Here is a 22,883-nt window from a genome sequence, read left to right as displayed (position 1 = left end):
ATGTTTTTAGATCATATGACAAATTTTCATACACAAATTTGGTACAGGTTCGATTGTTAATAAGGGAATGTACAAATTTTGTAAACGTATAAACAACAAATGTGAATGAATACTTTCTTTTTGTAATCTGCTAATCAAGTATTTATTTAAAAATTACGCTTTAGTTAAACATACAAAATAACTCTGGTAGGGTATTATTTGGGTGGTGGAATCAAAAAAAAAAAAAAAAAAAAAAAATTTACAGCATAGATAGATGATTAAATAAATAGATAAATAAATAATTAATTAAATAGCTAAATGGCTAAATAAGAATACGTAAAAATAAACAAATTGGCTAGTCTGTGTTCATCAAGAATGACTAAAATGGAAATTAAAAAATTGAAAAAAAAAAAAAAAAAAAAAATCTTGTTACTAAGTGGCTTATGTGCCTATGCAACAAAAAGAGATGATATAAAACCGATGGTGTTAAAAAAACTGATACAAATGGAAATTATGTAATGAATTAGTGATATGTAGACAACGTGATATGATTGGGGAGCACCACAAGAAGCAAATAATTGTAGTGCGTATTATACATTCAAGCGTTTGTGTATCATGTGTATAGGTATGCAGAATGATGTAAAGTTATGTGGAGTTAACGTACACTGATGTATGATTTATGTATATTTATGTAAATTTATGTATAATTATGGATAATTACGTAAATTTATGTACATTTATGTATATTCATATGTACCTTGGGGGCAGGTGACTCTGGGGTTTATTAAAACTATGCATACATATGGTAATGCGCATAGGCAACTGAATTATGTTCATGTACAAACTGTAAACAGGGAGACACAAACAGAATAAAGGATTTTCTATCTTTAAATGAAAAAAAAAAAAAAAAAAATTGACATTTACTACTAAATATGTATATTCTCATATTATATATTTTGCATATTCTCACATGTATATATATATATATATATACATATACATATATTCTCATATATATATATATATATTCTTTTTTTAAAAAATCAAATATTTTCTTATAAAAATTTTGTTATTTTTTAATATGTCACTATAGTTCTCTCTCCTCTAGCCCCCTACAATATATTTTTAGGATATTTTATATATAAAATATATATATTTACAAATATGTAGTGGATTCAATTTAATATATATATATATTTTTTCCCTTTTTTGAACTCTCTTTCAATGCAATAATAAAATGTATTTTTTTTTTTTTTTTTTTTTCCATAATAGCAAATCGTATTTTTTATGCGGCATTAAAATGAAAAAAAAAAAATAGAAGTTGGTGGGTGGTATATGGATATATCATCAATCTGGTTCGTAACAAAAAAAAAAAAAAAAAAAAATATACATATATATATATATATTTTTTTATTTTTTCTTACCTATTATTACATTACAATATTGGTATTTTTTATCGACACTGAAGAGAGAGATTCATCGAGGCTTATATAACCACGGTCGTGATTACCTTATCCCCAGGGCGGGGAATCAATTCGGTTCGAGCATGTATATATAAGTATATATTCCCATCCCTCCCATGCTCATATATACATTTATGAACAATTATTGCTACCTTTTTGAAATGTTATGAGTAGTATATAATTTTATATATAGACCTAAAACACTCACAGGATATCACAAGCAAAAAAATAAAATAATAAAATAATTTCATATAAAATAATATAAAATAAATAATTAATTAATTAAACGACCTAAACAAAATTAAAACCACAATTAAAAGACCGCCCAAATGAGAAGCAACACATAAAAATACTGTTCATATTTTTTTTTTTTTTTTTTTTTTTTTTTTTATTTATCCCCTACATCCCTTTGAGGTCGTTAGGAAAAGCTACCTGTAAGGGTCGATGGGCACAATGACCAGGGGATGAAATGGGTGGAAACATGACCCCTAGAGGGGTAGATATATATGCCCTAGCCATAAATATACGTTTATATATTTTACACGTGTAAAACATTATACATGTGCTATATACATATAATACATATATGCTATACATTTATATAAATAGCATAGTACTATATGTGGTGCATCCGAGGGTTACAAGTAGGGGAAAAATCACACAAAAATTATTTAAACGAAAAAAAAAAAAAAAAAAAAAAAAAAACACTTAAAACAAGGCGAAATAAGAGAAAAAAAAAAAACAAAAACCCAAAACTGCAAATAGGAGAGAGGAAAAAGCAGTGAAGCAAAAAAAAAAAAAAAAAAAAAAAAAAAAAAAAAAACAAAATAAAATAAAATAACAGTAGTAGTAGTAATAATAATAAAAATAAAGTAAATAAATAAAACACAGCCCCAAGATTCCCGAGCGGAATTGTATAGATATAAAATACGTAGAAAACTTTTGAAAAAGAACAAATTTACAGAACGTAAAATCTACTTGGGACATGCGTGAGCCAACAGGTCCTTTTTTTTTTTTTTTTTTTTTTTTTTTTTTTTTTGTAAAAAAGAAATTCCCTCACCAGTGATTGTTCATCTGGATTACACTCGATCGTACCTCAGAAATCTCCAATTGGCGTGAAGGTACGTACTTTTATATTGTAGCCCTACCACACTGCATGTGTTCATTCGTTTTCATGCCTGATTTGGGTGTTCGGCTTTCCCCCTGAGCGTTATTTTTCCACTCACCCTCTTTTTACTCCCATCATATGATACATCCATAGGTATAGAGAAAATGACACAAACGATCAAGTGGAAAAATTAATTGGATAATTTATTAATCATACAGATATAATAAGAATAAGTAAACGAAAGATAAGCATACTCCGTTTATTGAAACAGGGGAAAAAAAAAAAAAAAGAAAAAAAAAAAGAGATAGATAGATAGATAGATAGATAGATAAATAGATAGATAAATAGATAGATGGATAGATAGAGAAAGAGTCAAAGTTTGGAGAGACTGTTAAATCAGCAAAAGTGTGTGAAAATATAGCTAACTGTCAATCTTACTATAATTGTTCTGTATATTTGTCAGAATACACGCATATACTGTAACAATTAACACAAAGTAATATCACGAACACTCTTTCATACAAACAAAGGAGTTAATGAGCTTCAGGAAGTGTAATAAAAGTAAATACCCTGAAACAGAAAATAAAAATTTCATTTTATTTCAAAAAAAAAAAAAAAAAAAAAAAAAATATAATTTTTAACCATGAAGAGAAAATATTTATGTGGACATAACCGTCCACTGACACATGTAAATACAAATTACGATGGGGATTTACTTTTCACAACAGGAAGGGTTAGTTTAAGTCAAGGAAAGCGAGAGGAAAAAGATAAAGAGGGAATAATGGGTAGTTCCCCAACAATCACAAAATTTATGAAAGAGAGAGAATACATATAATTACATCATGTTTTCTTGTTCATATATGAGATAGTCAAAAATGAGTGGCACACTTTTTTTTTTTTTTTTTTTTTGCAATTCTAACTGATTCTCCAGATGAAATCTTCATTTCTTCACGAATCATTTTTCCTTCTATACATATTTATCTGTGCCTCGAACAGTTGCATGCCTCTACATCTGTGCGTACGTTTTACCGTCCGCAGTACTTAGTAAAAACTGTAGACATATTCATATATAAATATATGAGAATTATGTACGGACAATATGCACATGTCTCTTTTGTTTTCCCCATTTCCCCTCATAAGGATAAAAAATTCATCTTGTGGAGACTAGCCGATGGAAATCAAATAGGTAATAATAAATAAATGTTTTATGAAAATATTTCCTGTTTTGCTTACTTTTTTTTTGGAAAAAAAAAAAAAAAAAAAAAGATCATGCATTTAATTTCTCGCCCTTTTTTTTTTTTTTATTTTTCTCCTTTCATAGGATTGTATGAATGTAGTGGGGCTGTATACAATTCCGACGTGACATACGATAGCAAACGAATCGCATGTTCATCAGCAGCAAACAAGGTGTACATATTTGATGTTTACACTGGAGATACCTTAAGTGTAATGGAAGAAAATGGACCCGTAAGATTTGTGGAATTTAATAAAAACCCATTAGATCAAAGCAGAATAATTGTAGCAACTGATAGACTAAAGGCAGAACATAAACGATTCATTAAACTTTATGATTTGAAAAGTAACACAGTGATATGGAAACAAGAACATGAAAGTAGATGTACACAAGTTAGATGGTGTTTTTTTGACAAATTAATTTTATCTGCACATGAAAATGGAGAAATAGTCATATGGAATGCTGAAGATGGACATCAGATTAGAAAAATACAGGCACATACAAAGGAAGTTACAAATTTGGCATTTGACAAAGATAGAATGATTATGTTAAGCTCATCTTCAGATGGAAATGCAACATTAAGAGATGCAATTAATTTTGATATTATAAATGAGTATAAGGCTGATAGGCCATTAAACACTTGTGATATTTCTCCCCTTTTTAAAAATGAAAGTAATCCAAAAAATCATATAATCTTAGCTGGTGGCCAAGCAGCAGAACATGTTACAACTACTGCCACAGGAGAAGGGAAATTTCAAACGCTTCTTTATGATATTATACATGCGAACGAATTAGGTAGTATTAAAGGTCATTTTGGTACCGTACATTCTATAAAATTTTTGCCTCATGGAGATGGTTTTGTCTCTGGTGGAGAGGATGGATTCGCAAGAATTTACCATTTCGACAAGGACTACTTTATTGGAAAATACGACTAGTTCTGCTGTGGAGAAAGTGAGGATCAATTATTGTGAAAATTTGAGAAAATACTACCCCTCCCCTCATGGATTAACATATACATAGTACCAATTTCCCCCAGTGAATCCAATTCAGGAAGTGTTCTAGTGCTCAGCCAATTCGATGGTATGACTAACTTGGTGATTTGCCTAACTTGGTGATTTGCCTAACTTGGTGGTTTGTCTAACTTGGTGGTTTGTCTAACTTGGTGGTTTGTCTAACTTGGTGGTTTGTCTAACTTGATGGTTTGTCTAACTTGATGGTTTGTCTAACTCGGTGATTTGTCTCAGTGCGGGCGTTACATTTTTTTTTGCCTCCCTTTTTGCACCGATATTACGTTCTCCTCAGTGCAATACTAAAAAAAAATGCGGAGCAAACGTGACACAACATTTACAGTCCATGTCGATGGTAGCGTTTGTTTTTGCCAACAATTCATTCATTGTAAAAATGTATAGCTTTTTTTTTTTTTTTTTTTTTTTCGAGAACGAACATGTTTTTATAAACATTTTATCATCACGCCCAGGAGTTTCCCTCATTGAATTGTTTTTTTTTTTTTTCGCCTGATTTGATTCTATATGAGACCGTGAGGGTTCAGAAAATCTGATAAACTGAAAGAACCCTGCACTATATATTACTTCTATAGCTTGTTCATGGAGATCCATCCATTTGACCATAGATTGACAAGGAACCCAAGATATCGTCTCCTCTTTTACAATTTTGAAAATACTTAGCTGGTCTCCCATTTGGTATATCTGTCCGAACGACAATACTCTTCTTGTGCTTATAATCGTTAAGTAAATAATTTCTACTTGCATTAAATAATTGGTGTTTATCAACACTTATACTCTTCTTCACTATATCATGCTTCTCCAGCTTTTTCACTTTATTAAGGATTCTCTGATAACAGTACTGGAGCTTGCAAAGATTCATTCGGATGGGTTCTTTCGTTATTGGGTTGTCACAAAGATGTACAAAATAGCTAGTTCCTTTCTTGGTTGCCATTTTTGCCGAAAGTAGTTCTATGAACCGCTTCATTTTACGCACCATGTGGGGACTGAAGAGGTAGAACCGCATATCTGCATCTGCATAATATGTGTTCATGACGATTAGGAAACCTAGAAGTTTTCTTCCCGGCCTAATTGGGTATGCAATCCACAGGTGTAAGAACATCTTTAGCAGTTCTCTCTTGAATTGTTTTTCGCTCAAAATCAAAAGTTCATTGTGAAGGAACACCTGGGATGGGGAATTTTCTCCTACAACTTTCATCTGGATTTTTCCACCTCGGCATGGTTCGCCATTCTTATGAAAGTCCGTTCTACCTTGTCCTTCCCCAGGAAAAAGCCGACATATCAAAAGCTTATAATAGTTCCGTTCTGTTTTTTTAAAATATATTAAAAGGAAATCGTACAAAGTTCGTTCCTCCAATGTGGTAAAGATATTTCTAAAAACAAAGTTGAAGTATGGAACCCATGAGAAGACGGTCCTATTATTAGCTCTCCTTCCTCCTACTCCTTCTCGATAAAGAGTTAATAAATAAAGTGTATAATGATGTCTCCGTTTTTGCCATAACTTGTCTTCTTTCTTTTTTAAAATCATTTTGATTAAATGATGAATCAAATTATTGTCTACACAATTTTTATCTTTATATATAGCCATAGTAATTAAAAATATGTAGTCTATATACACATGTGGAAAATGTTCAATTGAGAGTATCTTTTTGTACATCTCATCACATATTAGCTTGCTTATCAATTTGTGTGTGTCTGTATTATCTACTTTGTTCCTATCGAATATTCCTAATAAGAAAAGTATTTCTCTGTATGAAAGTTGAGTAAAGACTTCATGGCAAGTGGGGACCAATGCAGATAGGAGGCATATAATTGTATTTTCTACACCAGTGTAAACGTGGCTAGCTATATTATCAGTATATACATAAGTAAGAGAATCCGTTTTTTTTTTGCATACACCATTTGAGTGTGCCTTTTTTGAGATATCATTTTTTTTCACGATATAATGTGATTTTCCTCCACATGGCCACACATAGTGCGTTTCACAATTGTATTCATAACTTTTTAGAAGAAGTTTTATCAACTTTATTGCATTTTCATTGAAAATTTTGTGTACATTGTTTGCATAAATTTTGAGAAATGGAACATAATGAAAAATTTCAAAACATAGTTGTGATATTGTTAAGAGGCATTTCATATCGTGATGAGTTAAAAATGCATTTTCAAATTGTGCTTCATATATACCGATTCTCTCCTTCAGGTGCATCTTATTCTTGTCTAATTGATCTAAACAATTGAAAAGGTGGAAAATTTCTGAACATTCATGCAAAGTTGTGTCAAATGACATTTTAAAAAAAATTAAACTTATTTTATTTCCTAAAAGGGTAATCTGTGGGTGCGTGTCCTTGTACAGGGCAATGTACTTAAGAAGACTTAGCACATTTCTCCCGCTCAGTTCTGCATACTTTTCACACAGTTGGTAGCGTTCGTGATTTTTGTGATTTTCCCGACATTCATTGTTTTTGTGATTTTCCTGACATTCATAGTTTTGGTGACTTGCACCACCACCCCTCTTCCTCCTCCTTTGAATTCGCCTTTTCCCGAAAAATTCTGAACGTTCATATTTTTTCACATAATTACTGCGCCTGCTTAAAAACGGGGGGTCCTCCCCATTTGTCCCCTCACAAATGAGCTTCTTATCACCTTCGCCCACCCTTCCTGGAGACACTTCAAAAATGTAAAAAAGAAAATCATTCCAAAAGTGGACGAATGGGTTATCTTTCAGTGAAAAAAAACAAAGTGATTCACAAGTAATGCCAATATCGTTTAGAGAAAAAAAATTGACATTTTCTGAACAGTGCAGGGCTAAGAGGTTCAGAAGGTTTTTCTCTGATTGGATTATTTTTTCCTTGTAGGGATGTTGCTGAACTAGCGAAGTTTTGGCGCGCCCATGATGGTCATTGTGTTTATAGAAAATGCTGTCATAATTTTTGGCAAAAACTTGGTCATAATTTTTGGCAAAAACTTGGTCATAATTTTGGGCAAAAACTTGGTCATAATTTTGGGCAAAAACTTGGTCATAATTTTGGGCAAAAACCTGGTCATAATTTTGGACAAAAACTTGGTCATAATTTTGGGCAAAAACTTGGTCATAATTTTGGGCAAAAACTTGGTCATAATTTTGGGCAAAAACCTGGTCATAATTTTCGAATGAGGTTCTTTCTTTTTTCTTCTCCATCTCTTCTCCCATGCATGAAGTCCCTTTTGCAATTTTTCTCCACCCTCGATCAAACTTATCACATCTTGATGGAGATGGGAAATGCTCCGTTACTTCCAAATGGCGGAAAGTATTTTTGGTCAGGATATGGAATATTTCGAGAAAATGTCTAGGTTCCATATTTTTGTAATACTGTCTTAAGTATGAGAAAATAAAACTGAACAGAATGGCATTTCTTTTGTTTAACTTTTGCATAGCTATGGCCAAAAGATACACATTCACGTGGTCAAAGTATTGGTTATATGGGGTGCAGCTGTCTTTGCTTTCTTTGTTTGTGATCAGTTGTTTGGCTTGTCGATTTTGCGGGTTCTGAAGTGAATCTTGATTTATACCTTGCTTCGTTTCCTGTTGTGGTGGGTTCTGAAGTGGAGCAGTGGCACCCTTTTCCCCCTCGTTGACGAACCTCAAGTTGAAACTGAAAAGTATCCGCTGTATATCATCCCAAACACAGTCATTTTTAATTTTTTTTTTTATCACTTTTTTTAAAATTTTACTAATATCCTTTTCGTGTAACAAGTATTCCTTTTTTTTAAAAAGCAAATTACGCAATTCTCTATTATCTTTACTTACTTCATTTTCTGTCACTTTGAATAACTTTTTGTTTTTTTCGTATACTTTTTTCCTTTTCCAAGCCAACCCATTGTTGTTACTAATCTTTTTGGGGAGATTCCCTTTATGTGAAATTTGTAGTGCCCTGACACTGCCTCGAGCGATGTCCGTGATGTGTTTACATCGTTCAGATAGTCGTGACATGGGAGAGGAGGGGAGGAGGGCTTGGAGTAGATATGAGAAAGAGCAGAAAAAAAAACACTGTCCAAGCCACTTACTGATGGGGAAAAAGTACTAATATGACAAACCACTGATATGGAAAAAAATGCTGACACGGGGAAAAAGAACAAAACACAGTTACGACTATCCCGTTTCTACTTTTCATGTTCCGTCTGGAGGAATCCATTCAGGAAACCCTCAAGTGGAGTTGCCCATCCATGAGCTCTACAGTTGAGATTCTCGTGTAAATCACAGCAGGAGTAGATGCAGTAGAAGTAGGAGAAGCAATAGCTATAGTAGCCATAATATGACAGAGCCGAAGGAGAGATGCAAAAATATTCTACTTGAGGGTGCAAATTTATCGGACGAAAAGTGCCATAAAAACGGAAAAAAAAAAAAAAAAAAATTGTAAAGTTTTATACTGCAAAGTGTGAGTCATTTTAAACAAAATAGCATAGTGCAAAACCCCACGTTTGTGAAAGAAAAAAAAAAAAAAAAAAAAAAAAAAAAAAATGTTCAGCACTTTTTCAAAGAAAGGAACATATTTTAAACTGCATTTTTGCTTGAAAGGAGTGATGTTTGTGAATCACTTGCGAGAGAAAAGTTTGAGCATTCCGAGTGGGACCACTCTAATGGAGTATATGTATATGCATGAACAAATCTAGGCATGCAGATATTGTAACACAAAGGCATAATGCAAAAGCATAATGCAAGGGTATAACGTAAAGGCATAACGTAAAGGCATAACGCAAAGGCATAATGCAAAGGTAGGGAAAAATGCAGAGACCGCAATGATGAGGGTAGATTAGCCAAATGAGAACGGATGAATGAAACAAGAACTAACGTATAGTTAGTCGTCCTCCACAAGGATGTGGCATGTGAGAGAGAAAATAAAGAGTTAGAATATTTCACGTGGTTGTGTGTGTTTTCCCTCCTTGATCCGGTATAACATTCGCGAAACGGATGCAATTTGTGTAGCCAAGTAATGGATTTCCTCTGGTGTATTATAAAAAAAGATTGAAATGCGTGCACAGTTTGATATATGCAAAAATTCCTTAAGGAGTAAAGAAGCACAGTGATGACCTGACCTTATACATACATTTTTGAAATCAAGAAATGTTACTAAATCGAAGGAAGTAAATTTGTTAGACCATAGTGGAACTATTGGCACTTTCTTTTGTCCAACTTTTCTACTATTATGAACGTAAATTTTGAATTCACTAGGTTCTTCATGGTTTGTCCTTTCCTCATTTTCACTAAGCTGTTTGTCCAAAGGGTTGTTGGTATGGGGTAACTGAACCAAGTTTTGTTGCAAATTTTCATGCAGATAATAAATGAACAAATCGTAGAGATACATCTCGTAAAGGTAGACAAATTTAGGGTTCAGGTTTTGTAAAAACTGAATGGCTACTCCCATAGATATAATACCAGCAATATTTTGCGTTCCTGATTCAAATAGGTGAGGAGAAGAGACAAATTCAGATTTATATTTATCGACATTTGTTATGATATTACTTCCATAGAAAAGTGGCCTAAATTTGTATCTACGTGTTAAGGTTCTTTTTATGTAAATAAAGCCAGAACCCAAAGGTGCACAGAATTTATGACCAGAAGCAATTAAAATATCTGGGGACGAATTATTTTCTTCCATCTTTTTTATATTATATTTTATATGTGGAAAACTTTGAGCTGCATCTATGATTATAATTATGTCTTGATTTATTTCTCTGACTGTTTTAATAATTATATCCAATTTTTGAATATTTCCCAAAACGTTAGAGGCATGGCTTATTGAAATTATTTTCGAATTTTTGTTAATACTTTTTTTTAATTTTTTTATATTTATGTAACCGCTTCTCCTAAGTGGTATATATTTTATTTTTCCTTTTTTTTTCTTATGTATTCCTTCTTGCCAAGGAATTATATTGGAATGGTGTTCTAAGTAAGTCAAATGAATTTCATCTTCCTTTTTTTTTATAACCTTATCCATCATCATGTTGCATATTAAATTCAGGCCATGCGTTGTTCCACTTGTGAATATAATTTCTTCTTCATTTTCACAGTTTATGTAATTCTTCACAACACTTCTCACGTTCTCGTAGTTCTTTGTTGCATCTAAGCTCATCTTATAAATACCCCGATGGATGTTGGCATTTTCCTTCGTGTAAAAATCGTTCAGTTTCTGGGAAGAGGAGGAGTGGTGGCGATCAAAATGGAAATCACAGTAGCACTCGTAATGGCAACTGTTGTGATGGAAGGACACAACTTTTCATGGTATTGGGAACGCCTCCGAGGCAAAGGACTGAACAACTGGAGAGGGAGAAAAACCAATTTCTGCCTCAATTAACCAGATGTGTTCTAGCGACAAGAGAGTGCAAGAAAAGTAATTCCCAAGAAATGTCCTCGCTGGAGTGATTCCCCATGTTCAGTAGCTACGAGTAGTTGGGGGTCATCAACATTGACGTACATCTACATGTACGCACTCGCATGTTCGCACACACATGTACACATTGCACAGCACGTACATCAGGTGTATTTCATACGACACACAATTTCATGCACAGTAATTCTCACCCGAATAACACAAGAAGGTTTTTGTGTAGTTGCTGCATTGTCGAAGTATATTGGACAATTTTCTTTCTTGAAAAAGGGGAAATTTTCTCGAATATTTTTAAAATAATTTACTATATCGGTATCAATTGGGGGCTTTTTATTTTCATAATTTAACTTTGTTATTCTATTAGAGACCTTAGGTATGAATAAATCTCTTCTACTGTTATGGTACGTGTATCCTGTGGATGTTTCAATTAATATTATCAGGGAGAAGCAAACGGTGCAAGTATGCCGCATGGTTGTAGAGGCTTGTGGTTCCCTTGCTTATTTTGGCTACTTTGCTTATTTTGGCTATTTTGCTTATTTTGCTTATTTTGGCTATTTTGCCTGTTTTGGCTATTTTGCCTGTTTTGGCTATTTTGCCTATTTTGACTTTTTTTTTTTTTTTCTTTTTTTTACTGCAAATTTTATCAAATGAACCCATTTGCCACATACTGAAAAAAATTTACAAAAGTGAAAGGTCTTTGGCAATTGCACAGAAAAGAAACTTTCGATGAACGGTTAAAATAGAATGCATAATTTCTTTATAGTCAATGTTAAAAAAAAAAAAAATAAAAAAAAATTCCAATGGAAATGAAAAAAAAAAAAAGGGGTGTGGGGTGGAGGTAATATGAAGAGCGGTGTAAGATAGGGTTAAACATATAATCAAACAAATTCTCGAATAAAATGACGTGCCAAAAGAAGAGGTGATGTTGATTGGTTGAAAATGAAAAGTTTGTAAATGACAACGTTGGCTGGAATGGGTGGTGGGGAGAGGAATACATTTTTATCCTTCCACAAGGGGAGAAAAAAAAAAAAAAAAAAAAAAAAAAAAAATACATCCATGAATACTACTTTATATGTTTATGTATGCACACAGGATGGAAGTTTTATTATTATTATTATTATTTCACTTCATTTTTTCCCCTTTTTTTATGGGCAACTACACCGCTTCGCTAAATTCCTTGGCCTCTCTGAGGCAGAATTCCAAGTTCCTGAAAAAGTAGAATGTCCAAAAGATCTTTACCCTTGTGCATTTTCTGTTAATTATTTTCTTGTATTTTTTTTCGTGATATTTATTAATGGGAAAGATGTTGTGGACATTGCTGATGAGCTGCGAAGGAGAAAGACCAGAGGGGGTGTATGTCAACTGGTGAAATTCACATATTGCATGATTCGAAACGGAGAACAGGTACAACAAGGGGAGTTGTAGAAAAAGAAAAAAAAAAAAAAAGAAACACAGTCATATCAAGAAAAGTGTGGAAGAAGGAGAAGATCATATTTTTTTCGCATATTATTTTCGCATATTATTTTCGCATATTATTTTCGCATATTATTTTCGCATATTTTTTTCGCATATTATTTTCGCATATTTTTTTCGCATATTTTTTCCCCATTTTTTTCATTACCAAATCAGGATTTTCTTGCACACCTAGAACACTACGAAGGAACCATTTTATTTCTTCGACGGATTTCTGTTCGTCCCTTTCCTTACTCATAAATCGAAGGCTTAAAAAAAAAAAAAAAAAAAATGCTTAGATGATGTGCATCATTCGGGAATAAAGCACATACACATATCGCAGTTGCACATATCCCAGTTGCACATATCGCGAATTTGTCACTCCCGAAGGGGGCTGGGGATGAGAGAAAAATTTCTATGAGTCGGTGCAAATGAAGAACACAGTTAATTATTACCTGGTCTCGTAGAAATCCTCTTCAGGCGTGGATTTCTCTGAACCCTTTTCTCCAAATGCATTCAACAAATCACACCGGGTGAATATGTTACGATCATACAACAAGGAGATTAGATTATTCTGTTTGTTCCGTTTGAATAAGAGGAGGGATTCCTGCGATGAGGGAAGTGCCGTGTGCAAGTGGTGGAAGTGGGAGGGGGACAGAAGGAACATGTAAAGGCGGATAATACCCCTATAAGGTGGAAAATTGAACTTACGAGCGAATGAGAAAAAGGTAACACATTTTTTGAAAAACAAACATTGGAAATTCTAAGTGTGTGAGAATGGAAATTGCACAAATATTTTCTAACGAACATGTCTTTTTTGTTGCCTTCGAATTTGACATTCTTCAAAAATTTTCTTAGTTCCATTGGGTTCAAACAGAATATGATTTCGTTACATTTGATGATCTTCCTTCCAAGAGTCACCTATAAAATTGTTAATGAGAAGTTTGCAATTTGGATCAGGACATAAGGTTGGGAAATAATGGTTTATTCGTTATTCTAGATATATGTCTGAATTACCACATAGAAACGGGGGGGAGGAAAAAAAAAAAAGCCAACTCAAATGTTGAGGCAAAGGATATATATATATATATATATATATATATATATATATATATATATATATACATGTGTGTGTGTTAAGATACCTTCACTCCACGGCGCATGCATCTAATCCGTAAATTCCCTGTCTTAGATATCACACTGATATTGTTGCATAATTCTAAGTGATCCTCAAGTTTTCTAAAACAGTGTGAAGGAAAAAAAAAAGAAAAAAAAAAAAAAACAATATCTCGTATATGTAATTTTTTGAACACATACTCTCATTTTCTTAGATGTAAACATCAAAATTTTGTAGAAACGCTAGATTTTGTCTCATTTTACAATCATCTTTTTTATTAATATTTTTTTTTTTTTTTTTTTTTTTTTTTTTTTGATGCTCCATGGATAGTCGAAATTACTTTAATAATGTCACGTTTCCTTTTCGAAATTTCACAATCTTTTTATTTTTAGTAAAAACAGGGTTATTTTTTTGGTTTACTGATCGGAGTGCGCTGATGAGAGAATTTCCTTTTTTCATTTTTTCCATGAAGTTTGGAAAGTGGGAACTGTACAAAAAGATTGTAACATGTGGCACGTGCAGCAACTGTTGCGGCTGTTGTTTGGGTAAAAGGTATCCAAGTGAGGAATAATGCATCGAAACTGGCAAAAAAAAGAGCCAACTCAGTTGCAAACGTGGCAGATGTGGTAGACGTGGCAAGCATGGCAATCCTTGCAAACGTGTCAAACTACCTGCACCTTACCTCATCAACACATCCTTAGGAGGGTATCCAAAGTAATGGTAGCAGTACGGGTGAATTACATCTTCGCATATTTTAGAATCCAAACGTTTTGATAAAAATGAGTCCAATCGTTCATCCTTAGGATTTGGGAAAGAATGAAGTGAGTGACACGACATGCTGTGCAAATGAATGGGAGGCAATAAACGGTGACAGTTACAATGTAACACGATTACCATTGCACCGACAAGAAAAAAGAGAAAAAAGGTTTTCCCTGACACTCGCATTTCTCACCTTTGAGATGGGGACAGATGAACCCCAAAAATGATCTTTCAAAAGGTTGAATATAATTCTAACCAAAAATTTGTTAATTCGATACATGCTTCCACATTCGTCCATGTAGGAAATATTGTTTGTGTACTTGTTGCTTTGAATAACTGGCATAATGGTAGACGACGTGAAAAAAAAAAAAAAAAAAAAAAAAAATTTTGACATAATTTTATGTGTTTTCTCAACTGCTAGGAGAGAGTAGTATACCCACATTGGGAGTAATCCCAGTTGTGTGTTCTAATTGGCACACAAAAAAGCATGTGAAAAGAGAGACACACACACATTTCCTGCTCGAGTAGGGTCATAAATATGCATATGTGCATATATACTTCTATAAACACGTGAAGATATACCGACATGTCAGAGTTTTCATTCAATGCAACAATTAGTACGCACTTTACCTTCGTCCTGTGCATCTATGGATCGAAGCAGCTCCTGGAAAAGAGGAGACGTGTCGCTCCAAGCAAATGAGTAATAACTTCCATTTTCACAGATGTTGCCATAAGAATAAGACGTGTTAATGAGATTACATTTTTTCTTAATCTTTAATAAGTTGATGATCCTATGCTTGTTTTTCGATAAGTAAAAACTTAAGCACATGGAATCGATACCGCCACCTACTATGCTAATTACATGGTGTGGGTATTTAATAAGGGAATGAAAAAATGTTCATATGGATTTGGCACAGATTTTGCACGGATTTGGCACGGATGTGCATTAGAGTGTGTCATAATATACACGTAACGTTGCACTGGGATGAATTCACTCCCTATATGTGTAGACAAAACATAGGTCGCTGCCATCTAACATCATGATTGACATGACTCATATATTCATTATGAACATGCCTTCTGTCACTACATGACTGATTATATTTTATCTTATTCTGCTTTATTATGTTAATTGTACACACAACAAAACTCGTTAACTCATCTGTGACTCGAAATGAGGAAATGGGTTTTATAAGTATCTACACAAATACCACTTTTTTTTTTTTTTTCTTTTTCTTTTTTCGAACCATATGTTTTTAGTAGCCTTAGCCATTAGCCGTTGAGAACTAGGGGGAGGGCGGCGCGAATTCGGTAAATTTGCCAGGGGTGTGCAAGAAAAGAAGAAAAGAAGAAAAGAAGAAAAGAAGCGATGAAACGGTGAAGCGATGAAGAAATGAAGAAATGAAGCAATGAAGAAATGAAACAATGAAGAAATAAAGCAATGAAGAAATGAAACAATGAAGTGAGGGTAACACGAACGGAAGTATGCAGATATGGCTGAAACAAAAAGATGTAATGAAAAGCGAGCTGAAGATTCTATAACTTCGAAAAAATTTCTACTTTAGGTGTGCGTGTTCCTAACAAGTGTTGAATACACAGTGGGCTAAGCTAGAAAAAAAAAAAAAAAGAATCATCCAAGAGAATTTTTTTTGATGTTCAATTTTCATGAAGTTAATTTTCTTCTCCATTTTTCCCACTTGAAACTTCCTACTACTGACATTCCCACTTCTCAGCACCACTTCGCAGTACCACTTCTCAGCACCACTTCTCTGCACCACTTCCCAGTACCACTTCTCATTCCGACCTGGTGCAAAGAATGGGCAGGGCTAAAATTCCAGTTCGCCCTGCAGGCTGCGGAAGAACATCTCTTTTCCATCTACCTGTGAAAATGATGCACATTTTAAAACAACCATGAAAAAGTAGAGAGTAAAAAAAAAAAAAAAAAAAAAAAAAAAAATTTAGGAGATATATCATGAATTTTTTGTGCATTTCTACAATTCAATACTAATTCGAATGTAGCAAACCTTCATTAGTCCACCCTTCAGTTTTATTTTCCAATTGCTACTTGCATTTCTGCGCCCACAAGGCTTCGTTATCTTCCACGATGGGGTGGGGAAAAATGGCCGTAAAATTGAGCAGTAAAATAGAGCAGTAAAATTGAGCAGTAAAACAAAGTAGTAGAACAAAATAGAATTAACAAGCTCATAATACCCAAGACAAAAAGTGGCTCTCTCAATTTTTGATTAGTCAGCAGATTCGCATGAACATTGTGTACATATATACATATACATACAAATACGCTCCTGCAGATGTGCACACGCAGGACCAACCTTGTCACAGATTCCAACAACAACGTTTGATGTGGGGGGATCTACGTCACTTAGGTCACTTATGGTGATGTTATCCAGTTCGCTCAGCTCGTCTTAACAGGGAGAAAATTTTGGCACCACGATTTGCAGAATGATTGCAGACAAAAAAATAAAATAAAATGACACAAGCATATCGGATTCATAAATTTTTCAAATGGGAGAGATGGAAGGGTATGTGAAATGCACTACCTGCTTCGTCATCCCGGATATGCTCTTCGAATTCCACTATTTCCTTTTCCTCAACTTCAGCATCTTCGAATTCATCTTCATCAAAGTCGTCTGCAATTTGGGAGAAAAAAAAAAAAAAAAAAAAAAAAAAAGTTGTGCGGGGGAGGGTTCGTTTTTTTCTCTTGTATATAAAATGGGAGACATGTTGTGTTATGTAATGTATATATATCTTGACAGTTTTTTTTTTTTTTTTTTTGCACTTCCAAGATATTCCCTCTAAGTGTGACATGAGGATATTAATCCAAGGGAGGTATATACACATCCATGGAATGCTTATTTTCAGTTCTCACCATTTATGTTAATCTGTTCCTGATCATGTTCTACTTTGGACTGTACATGACCCAGTTCCTTTAACTTGAGTTTCTGTTCATATATTTTCATCCATCTTATTTTAATCGCTTCTAAAATACGAGTATTATAAAACTGCCCACACTTTTCAATTGTGGTGTCAATTATATGTTTGTGCACTTGTTCTAAATCGGAATCTTTTAGTAAAGACATTTTTTTTTTTTTTTTTTTTTTTTTTCCCCCCTCCTTTCTTCGAGGTTGAATTGTTCAGAGAGGTTAAAAGTTTGACGTGTCTCGTTCCTCTACCACCAATTTTCGTCCTATAGGGTGTGTACTAATTGTGTGTTAATTTATGCTTATATATGGTTTTTCATATGCCACCTAAATCTGTTTTGAATCTGCTTCTATTCTTCTGCTACACTTACGTTCACAACTTCCCCTTTGGATATTTTTTTTTTTTTTTTTTTTTCCTGTCTCGCGATGAGCAAATGGGAGAAGTGAGAAATGTATGGATGATACACTGGCGAATTTGTATCCAAAAGATCACAGTAACACATATCACTTTGTTTCTCTAAGCTTTTTCATAATCAGAAAAAAAAAAAAAAAAAATATTATGTTTTAAATAATACTAATGTTTAATGTTCATCCCCTGTTAAGGCTTTCTCAAATAAACGTGAAAAATGTAACTATAACATGTGAACCACTACTTCTCAAAAATGATATTTTTGAATCACAGAATTAAAAGGGGGAAAGTTATTCAGTAAACTGGGCTGTGCAAACATGACACGATTTTTTTTTTTTTTTTTTTTTTTTTTTTTTTTTTTTTGTCACGTATCTAAATTTGAAAATATGGTGGACGTGAACGATGGCTTTGTTATGATCGCGTCGGTATTTTGAAAAGGAAGTACTGAAACAAAAAATGAAGAAAAATGAAGCAAAATAAAGAAGGGAAAAAAAAAAAAAAAAAAAAAAACGTCGATAGAATAAAACCCAAACCTGCAGGGCATCACTTATTTCATTCACATAAATACACCCCCTCACCATAACAATATATCTTTCCCGTGGAAAAAAAAAAGAAAAAAAAAAAAAAAAAATTCCCCTTAAGAACGTAAAGAAAAACACAAATTTCCTAAAATTTCCCAGGAGAGCTTAAAATATGCACGAAAGCGTGATTATCTTTAATGACTAATCTAATTTAAAGGGCTTGACATTCTGAAATCTGTAAAGATATGAGGGTTGCCATTTTCAAGAGGAGATAATAAATGGACATGTAAGTTAATCTGACTTGTGAGTGGGTTACAAAATCTTTTTTTTTTTTTTTTTTTTTTTTTTAAAAAAATTATTAATATAATACAAAGTTGATAATTTAAAGTTTTTTTTTTTTTTTTTTTTTTGGGAATAAATATGGGTGGGGTATAAGAAGACAAAAATGAAAGTAATACATAAATGCATCTTTTGCAATGTGTGTAAAAAAAAAAAAAAAAAAATAATAAAATAAAAGTAAATGTAAAAGTAATACATAAATGCACCTTTTGCAATGTGTGTTAAAAAAGAAATATACATATAAAATTGTACAATATGCATACAAAAGAAATGAATTCGTATGCCTGTATTCATTATTGCCACTGGTGAAATGAAATATATATGTTTGTATTTCAACCACGTGTGTTATAAATGAGATATGCTGACGTGTTTCTCTGTGGGTGATCACCCAACTGGGTTTCCACATGAACAAATATCCAATCAGCTAGCTAAACAACTCATCCAACCAGTTTTTGCGTGCCTGCAACAGGTGAATGAACGCATATAACAAGTGCTGGAGAAAAAAAAAAAAAAAAAAAAAAAAAAAAGTAGACACCTTCGTATCGATGACTAATTGCATATTTTCACATGTTCACATTATCACATTTTCAAACTGTCGCACTTCCCGAGTGACCATACTTTTCAGAATCTGAAAAAAAGAATGAATATCTTGATGCTTGCAAATGTAAAGTGTATCGTCCAGGAGATTCAGCTTCCAACCGTGACATGGAGAATGGACACACTGATGATATGGGTTGTGTGGTTAAGATTTCTTCCCTGTTGTGTTTCTCGTTCTTATGAAAAAATTTCTTCATAATTTGTGTTGTCTACTACATTGGTCAGAAACGAATAAGTGATTGTGTCGCAGATGAAGTTGTTGTTGTTGCTGTTACGTAGCATCTGGAACATCTGTCTGTTTATGATTTCATTCCTGAAAAGGTAGCAAGAGAAGAGGGGAAGGGAAATAAAATCGTGAAAACAGAAAAAATGGGAGAAGGGGAGGGGGTATATACATGCACATATCACCACAGCTGCATTCACACATCACCACAGCTGCAGAAACATATCACCACAGCTGCAGAAACATATCACCACAGCTGCATTCACATATGAGCAGCGCTTTGCAGGCTCAGAATACACTATGGAGTAACTCACTTCAACAAATCCTTGGATATAGACAGGAGAGAGGACTTTGGCTGTAAGGCACAATTGTTATTCTTCAAAAACAACATGTAATTGTAATCCAAGAAGCACGTGTCCTTGTTGTCTATATTGACAAAAGTACACTTCTTATAACTGTTACATTTGTTTTCATCATTTGAAAAGTTGTAACATTCAACTTTGTCTTCACTATTCATCTTAATATCATCAAATATTTTCTTTGATAGTTCTTCTTCACTCATGGTAAAAATGTTTTCATCTATGTTGTTCATTTCGTTCGATGAATTATTTGATTCTGCAAAATTGGAATAATCTTTGGTAAGGTCATGTTGACGAATTCCCTTTTCTGAACCCATTTGGATGTTATTTACCTCACCTGTTGCACTGTCAACATTTTCATCTGAAGTGTTCAAAATGGATTCTAATAAATCTTTATTCTTCTCATCAACTTCACCTTTAGATTCATTTGGTACATGCATTTTTATTTCTTGAAATGAGCTCTGTTTATTTAAATCTTCATCGTTCAGTAAATCATTTCCTTGACTTATTTCTTCCAATACATATACATTATCCCCATCTGTTAAAATAATTTTCTGCTTCTCTTCATTTCCATCGATAGTATGTGAAAAAATTCCTTCTATGTCATTTTGGTTGTTTGCACCTTCCATTACATTATCTAAATTTTGCACAACATCTTCACTTACATTTCCTATCCCATCATGCATCTTGATATTCTTTTCTGAACTTGCATTGTTCTTAGATTGCTTGTCCGTTTCGATACTTTGGTTAGTCTCGGTTCCAGCAGTGCTTATGTCACTTGGTTTGACAAATGCCTCAACCTCCTTAGCCTTCATGACCTTTTCGCAAAAAAATGGAGAACAACTTTCCTCAAGCTCAATCTGAAATTCATTCTTATCTGTCTTCTCAGAATTTAAATTTTCCAGAAAGCTCAAAGTGCTGTTATTAACCACATCTACAATGAATTTGCTGTAAAGATCAGATAAAATTTGTTTCTTTATAAATTCCTTATTTTCTTCTAAAAATTTTTCTCCCATGAAATTTTCTCCTTTAAGGTTCTCACTTCCGCTTGTTTCATCACCACCATTCCCACTTTTTAAGAAAGTCTTTAGTGATTCATTAAATTGTGTATCCGTATCGAATATGTTATTCGGTATACTTTTCGAACCTAAGTTCATCCCTGTATTTGTTGCAAATGATGAGACAGGAGAAGAATTGGGATTACCTCCTTTTACCATATCAATAGGTTTTACATCGCTGGCATATAACTGCAATGTTAAAACTTTATTTTTCAGCAGAAAAAGGGAAAGAACTACAGAAAGCAGTGTATGCGTTGATCTGGTCTTCATTTTCATCCTTTCTGCTTCGCACGTTTTATTATTTCTACTTGGCTTGTTTTATATATTTTTTTTTTTTTTTCTCAGTTTTGTATTCCTCTGATCTATTAGGTTCGTGCTTTGAGTACTATACACAGCTTTTCCTTTCGACACGTGTGTTCCAATGTATTCTCTGTTGTGTTATCTGTATGTAAACTTTGGCACTCGGTGTGTATGTTCACTTGGTGTATTCCCGACGATGGGACATGCATAAGCATGTATATGCGTGTACATATATATACATATATATATATATATATATATATATATATATATATATATATAAATATGTGTGGTTCACACCAGGTGAATAGAAATAACAAAGCCACTTGGGTTCCCCTTCTGGGAATTTAAAAACAAGTGCACTTTTACTTTTCAAAATGCTGACGAAACCACAAGCTTTTCACACAACTCAGCAAGTTAAGGTCAAAGGTATACAATTTTCTCTATTTTCGCTTTGTTTTTCTTTGCTTTTTTTTTCTTTATTTAGAAAATGGGAAATAAAGCGCGTAAATGAATAAAATATGTAAAAGTAAAAATGAAGAGGTGAAAAAGAAATAAAAAAAAAAAAAAAAAAAAATTTAAATTAAAAAAATAAATGATGTTATTAACGATGAGAAAATGGAAAAAGGAAAAACTGTTCACAATGTGTTCATAAATATGTACGCATTTAAAAAAAAAACAAAAAAAATGCACATGTAAACTTTTGAATGCACAACAGGAAGGGGAAGTAATGATGATGGGATATATATATATATATATATATTTTACTTTAGATAATTTCGAATTTTTTCACTTTTTTTGTTTGTTTTTTTTTTTTTTTTTTTTTTTTTCTCTTTTTTTTGAAATCTGAGTGTGAGAACCACCCTAGGAATGTACCATTTAAGGTTTGTTTTTTATTTTTACCTACTTATTTATTTTTTCTTCTTCTCTGGTTATTCTTGTAATTGCATATATGTTATGCACGCACGGACGCTTGTATGCTGTTAATATAAGCACAGGGGCGTGACGTTTAAGAGGATACACATGCAAGTATAAGAACGTAAGAATGAAGTTTAACTTGTAAAAAAGTACAAGTGCATTTACATTTATGTGCTTTTCACACATGTGCATACAGTTGGTGATTTTTTTTTTTTTTTTTTTTTTTTGCCTCGAGAAATTTCTAATCCACACAAATGTTTTTTTAATATGAAACATAAACACAAAAAGTGAGAAAAAAATGAAATGACAAAGTGGTGCGTCCCAACAAATGAGAATAAGCCTCAAGGAAAGGAACAAAAAAAAAAAAAAAAAAAAAAACATTCGTTCATACTTGTAAATGCTTTTTTATCTGACAATAGATATGAAATATAGTTAAATTTGCTTTTCATTTTTTTCATTTTTTTTTTTTTTTTTTTATTTCCAAACGGGGTTTTCTTTTCTACACGCGACCGTTCTCTGTGGAAGAGAGAGGATTCCCCAGGTGTGCAAAACTGTAAAGTCAAAAAAAAAAAAGAAGAAAAGAAAACATACATGCATGCATACCACATACATATATGTATACATGTATAGATTTTTTTTTTTTTTTTTTCTTATTCTCGCCATTTTCCCCATTCGATCGAGGCGCATTTCCACTTGTTTATGGTCCCGTTTTGTAACATTT

At 33.0% G+C, this 22,883-nt stretch overlaps 6 protein-coding genes across 6 annotated transcripts; 1 reads left to right on the top strand and 5 right to left on the bottom strand.

Moving 5' to 3' along the window:
- Window positions 1-3,193: 3,193 nt before the first annotated feature.
- PGO_031120 (eukaryotic translation initiation factor 3 subunit 2) lies at window positions 3,194-4,719 on the top strand (the record flags this gene model as incomplete). Its single annotated transcript, XM_028686096.1, has 3 exons — window positions 3,194-3,283; window positions 3,691-3,736; window positions 3,872-4,719. The coding sequence occupies 3 exons, from the start codon at window positions 3,194-3,196 to the stop codon at window positions 4,717-4,719; spliced, it is 984 nt and encodes a 327-aa protein (XP_028541897.1).
- A 667-nt stretch (window positions 4,720-5,386) lies between these two features.
- On the bottom strand, window positions 5,387-8,776 carry PGO_031110 (hypothetical protein, conserved; the record flags this gene model as incomplete). The annotated part of the gene is made up of 1 exon (XM_028686095.1): window positions 5,387-8,776. The coding sequence occupies one exon, from the start codon at window positions 8,774-8,776 to the stop codon at window positions 5,387-5,389; it is 3,390 nt and encodes a 1,129-aa protein (XP_028541896.1).
- A 913-nt stretch (window positions 8,777-9,689) lies between these two features.
- Window positions 9,690-11,641, bottom strand: PGO_031100 (cysteine desulfurase; the record flags this gene model as incomplete). Its single annotated transcript, XM_028686094.1, has 2 exons — window positions 9,690-10,973; window positions 11,366-11,641. The coding sequence occupies 2 exons, from the start codon at window positions 11,639-11,641 to the stop codon at window positions 9,690-9,692; spliced, it is 1,560 nt and encodes a 519-aa protein (XP_028541895.1).
- Window positions 11,642-12,326: 685 nt separating this feature from the next.
- PGO_031090 (hypothetical protein, conserved) lies at window positions 12,327-15,772 on the bottom strand (the record flags this gene model as incomplete). The annotated part of the gene is made up of 10 exons (XM_028686093.1): window positions 12,327-12,497; window positions 12,793-12,892; window positions 13,079-13,230; window positions 13,335-13,544; window positions 13,769-13,862; window positions 14,081-14,227; window positions 14,423-14,538; window positions 14,693-14,835; window positions 15,130-15,353; window positions 15,747-15,772. The coding sequence occupies 10 exons, from the start codon at window positions 15,770-15,772 to the stop codon at window positions 12,327-12,329; spliced, it is 1,383 nt and encodes a 460-aa protein (XP_028541894.1).
- Window positions 15,773-16,325: 553 nt separating this feature from the next.
- Window positions 16,326-17,597, bottom strand: PGO_031080 (transcription initiation factor IIA subunit 1; the record flags this gene model as incomplete). Its single annotated transcript, XM_028686092.1, has 5 exons — window positions 16,326-16,379; window positions 16,524-16,595; window positions 16,830-16,921; window positions 17,058-17,147; window positions 17,387-17,597. The coding sequence occupies 5 exons, from the start codon at window positions 17,595-17,597 to the stop codon at window positions 16,326-16,328; spliced, it is 519 nt and encodes a 172-aa protein (XP_028541893.1).
- Window positions 17,598-19,481: 1,884 nt separating this feature from the next.
- PGO_031070 (hypothetical protein, conserved) lies at window positions 19,482-21,214 on the bottom strand (the record flags this gene model as incomplete). Its single annotated transcript, XM_028686091.1, has 2 exons — window positions 19,482-19,617; window positions 19,842-21,214. 2 exons carry the CDS (start codon window positions 21,212-21,214, stop codon window positions 19,482-19,484), a joined length of 1,509 nt encoding a protein of 502 aa, XP_028541892.1.
- Between the last annotated feature and the right edge of the window lie 1,669 nt (window positions 21,215-22,883).

The sequence above is a fragment of the Plasmodium gonderi genome (genome assembly GCF_002157705.1).
Source record: "Plasmodium gonderi DNA, contig: Chr03, whole genome shotgun sequence".
NCBI classification, from domain to species: domain Eukaryota; phylum Apicomplexa; class Aconoidasida; order Haemosporida; family Plasmodiidae; genus Plasmodium; species Plasmodium gonderi.
Note: the sequence above shows the minus strand (reverse complement) of the source record. Positions and strands in the feature narration are given on the sequence as shown.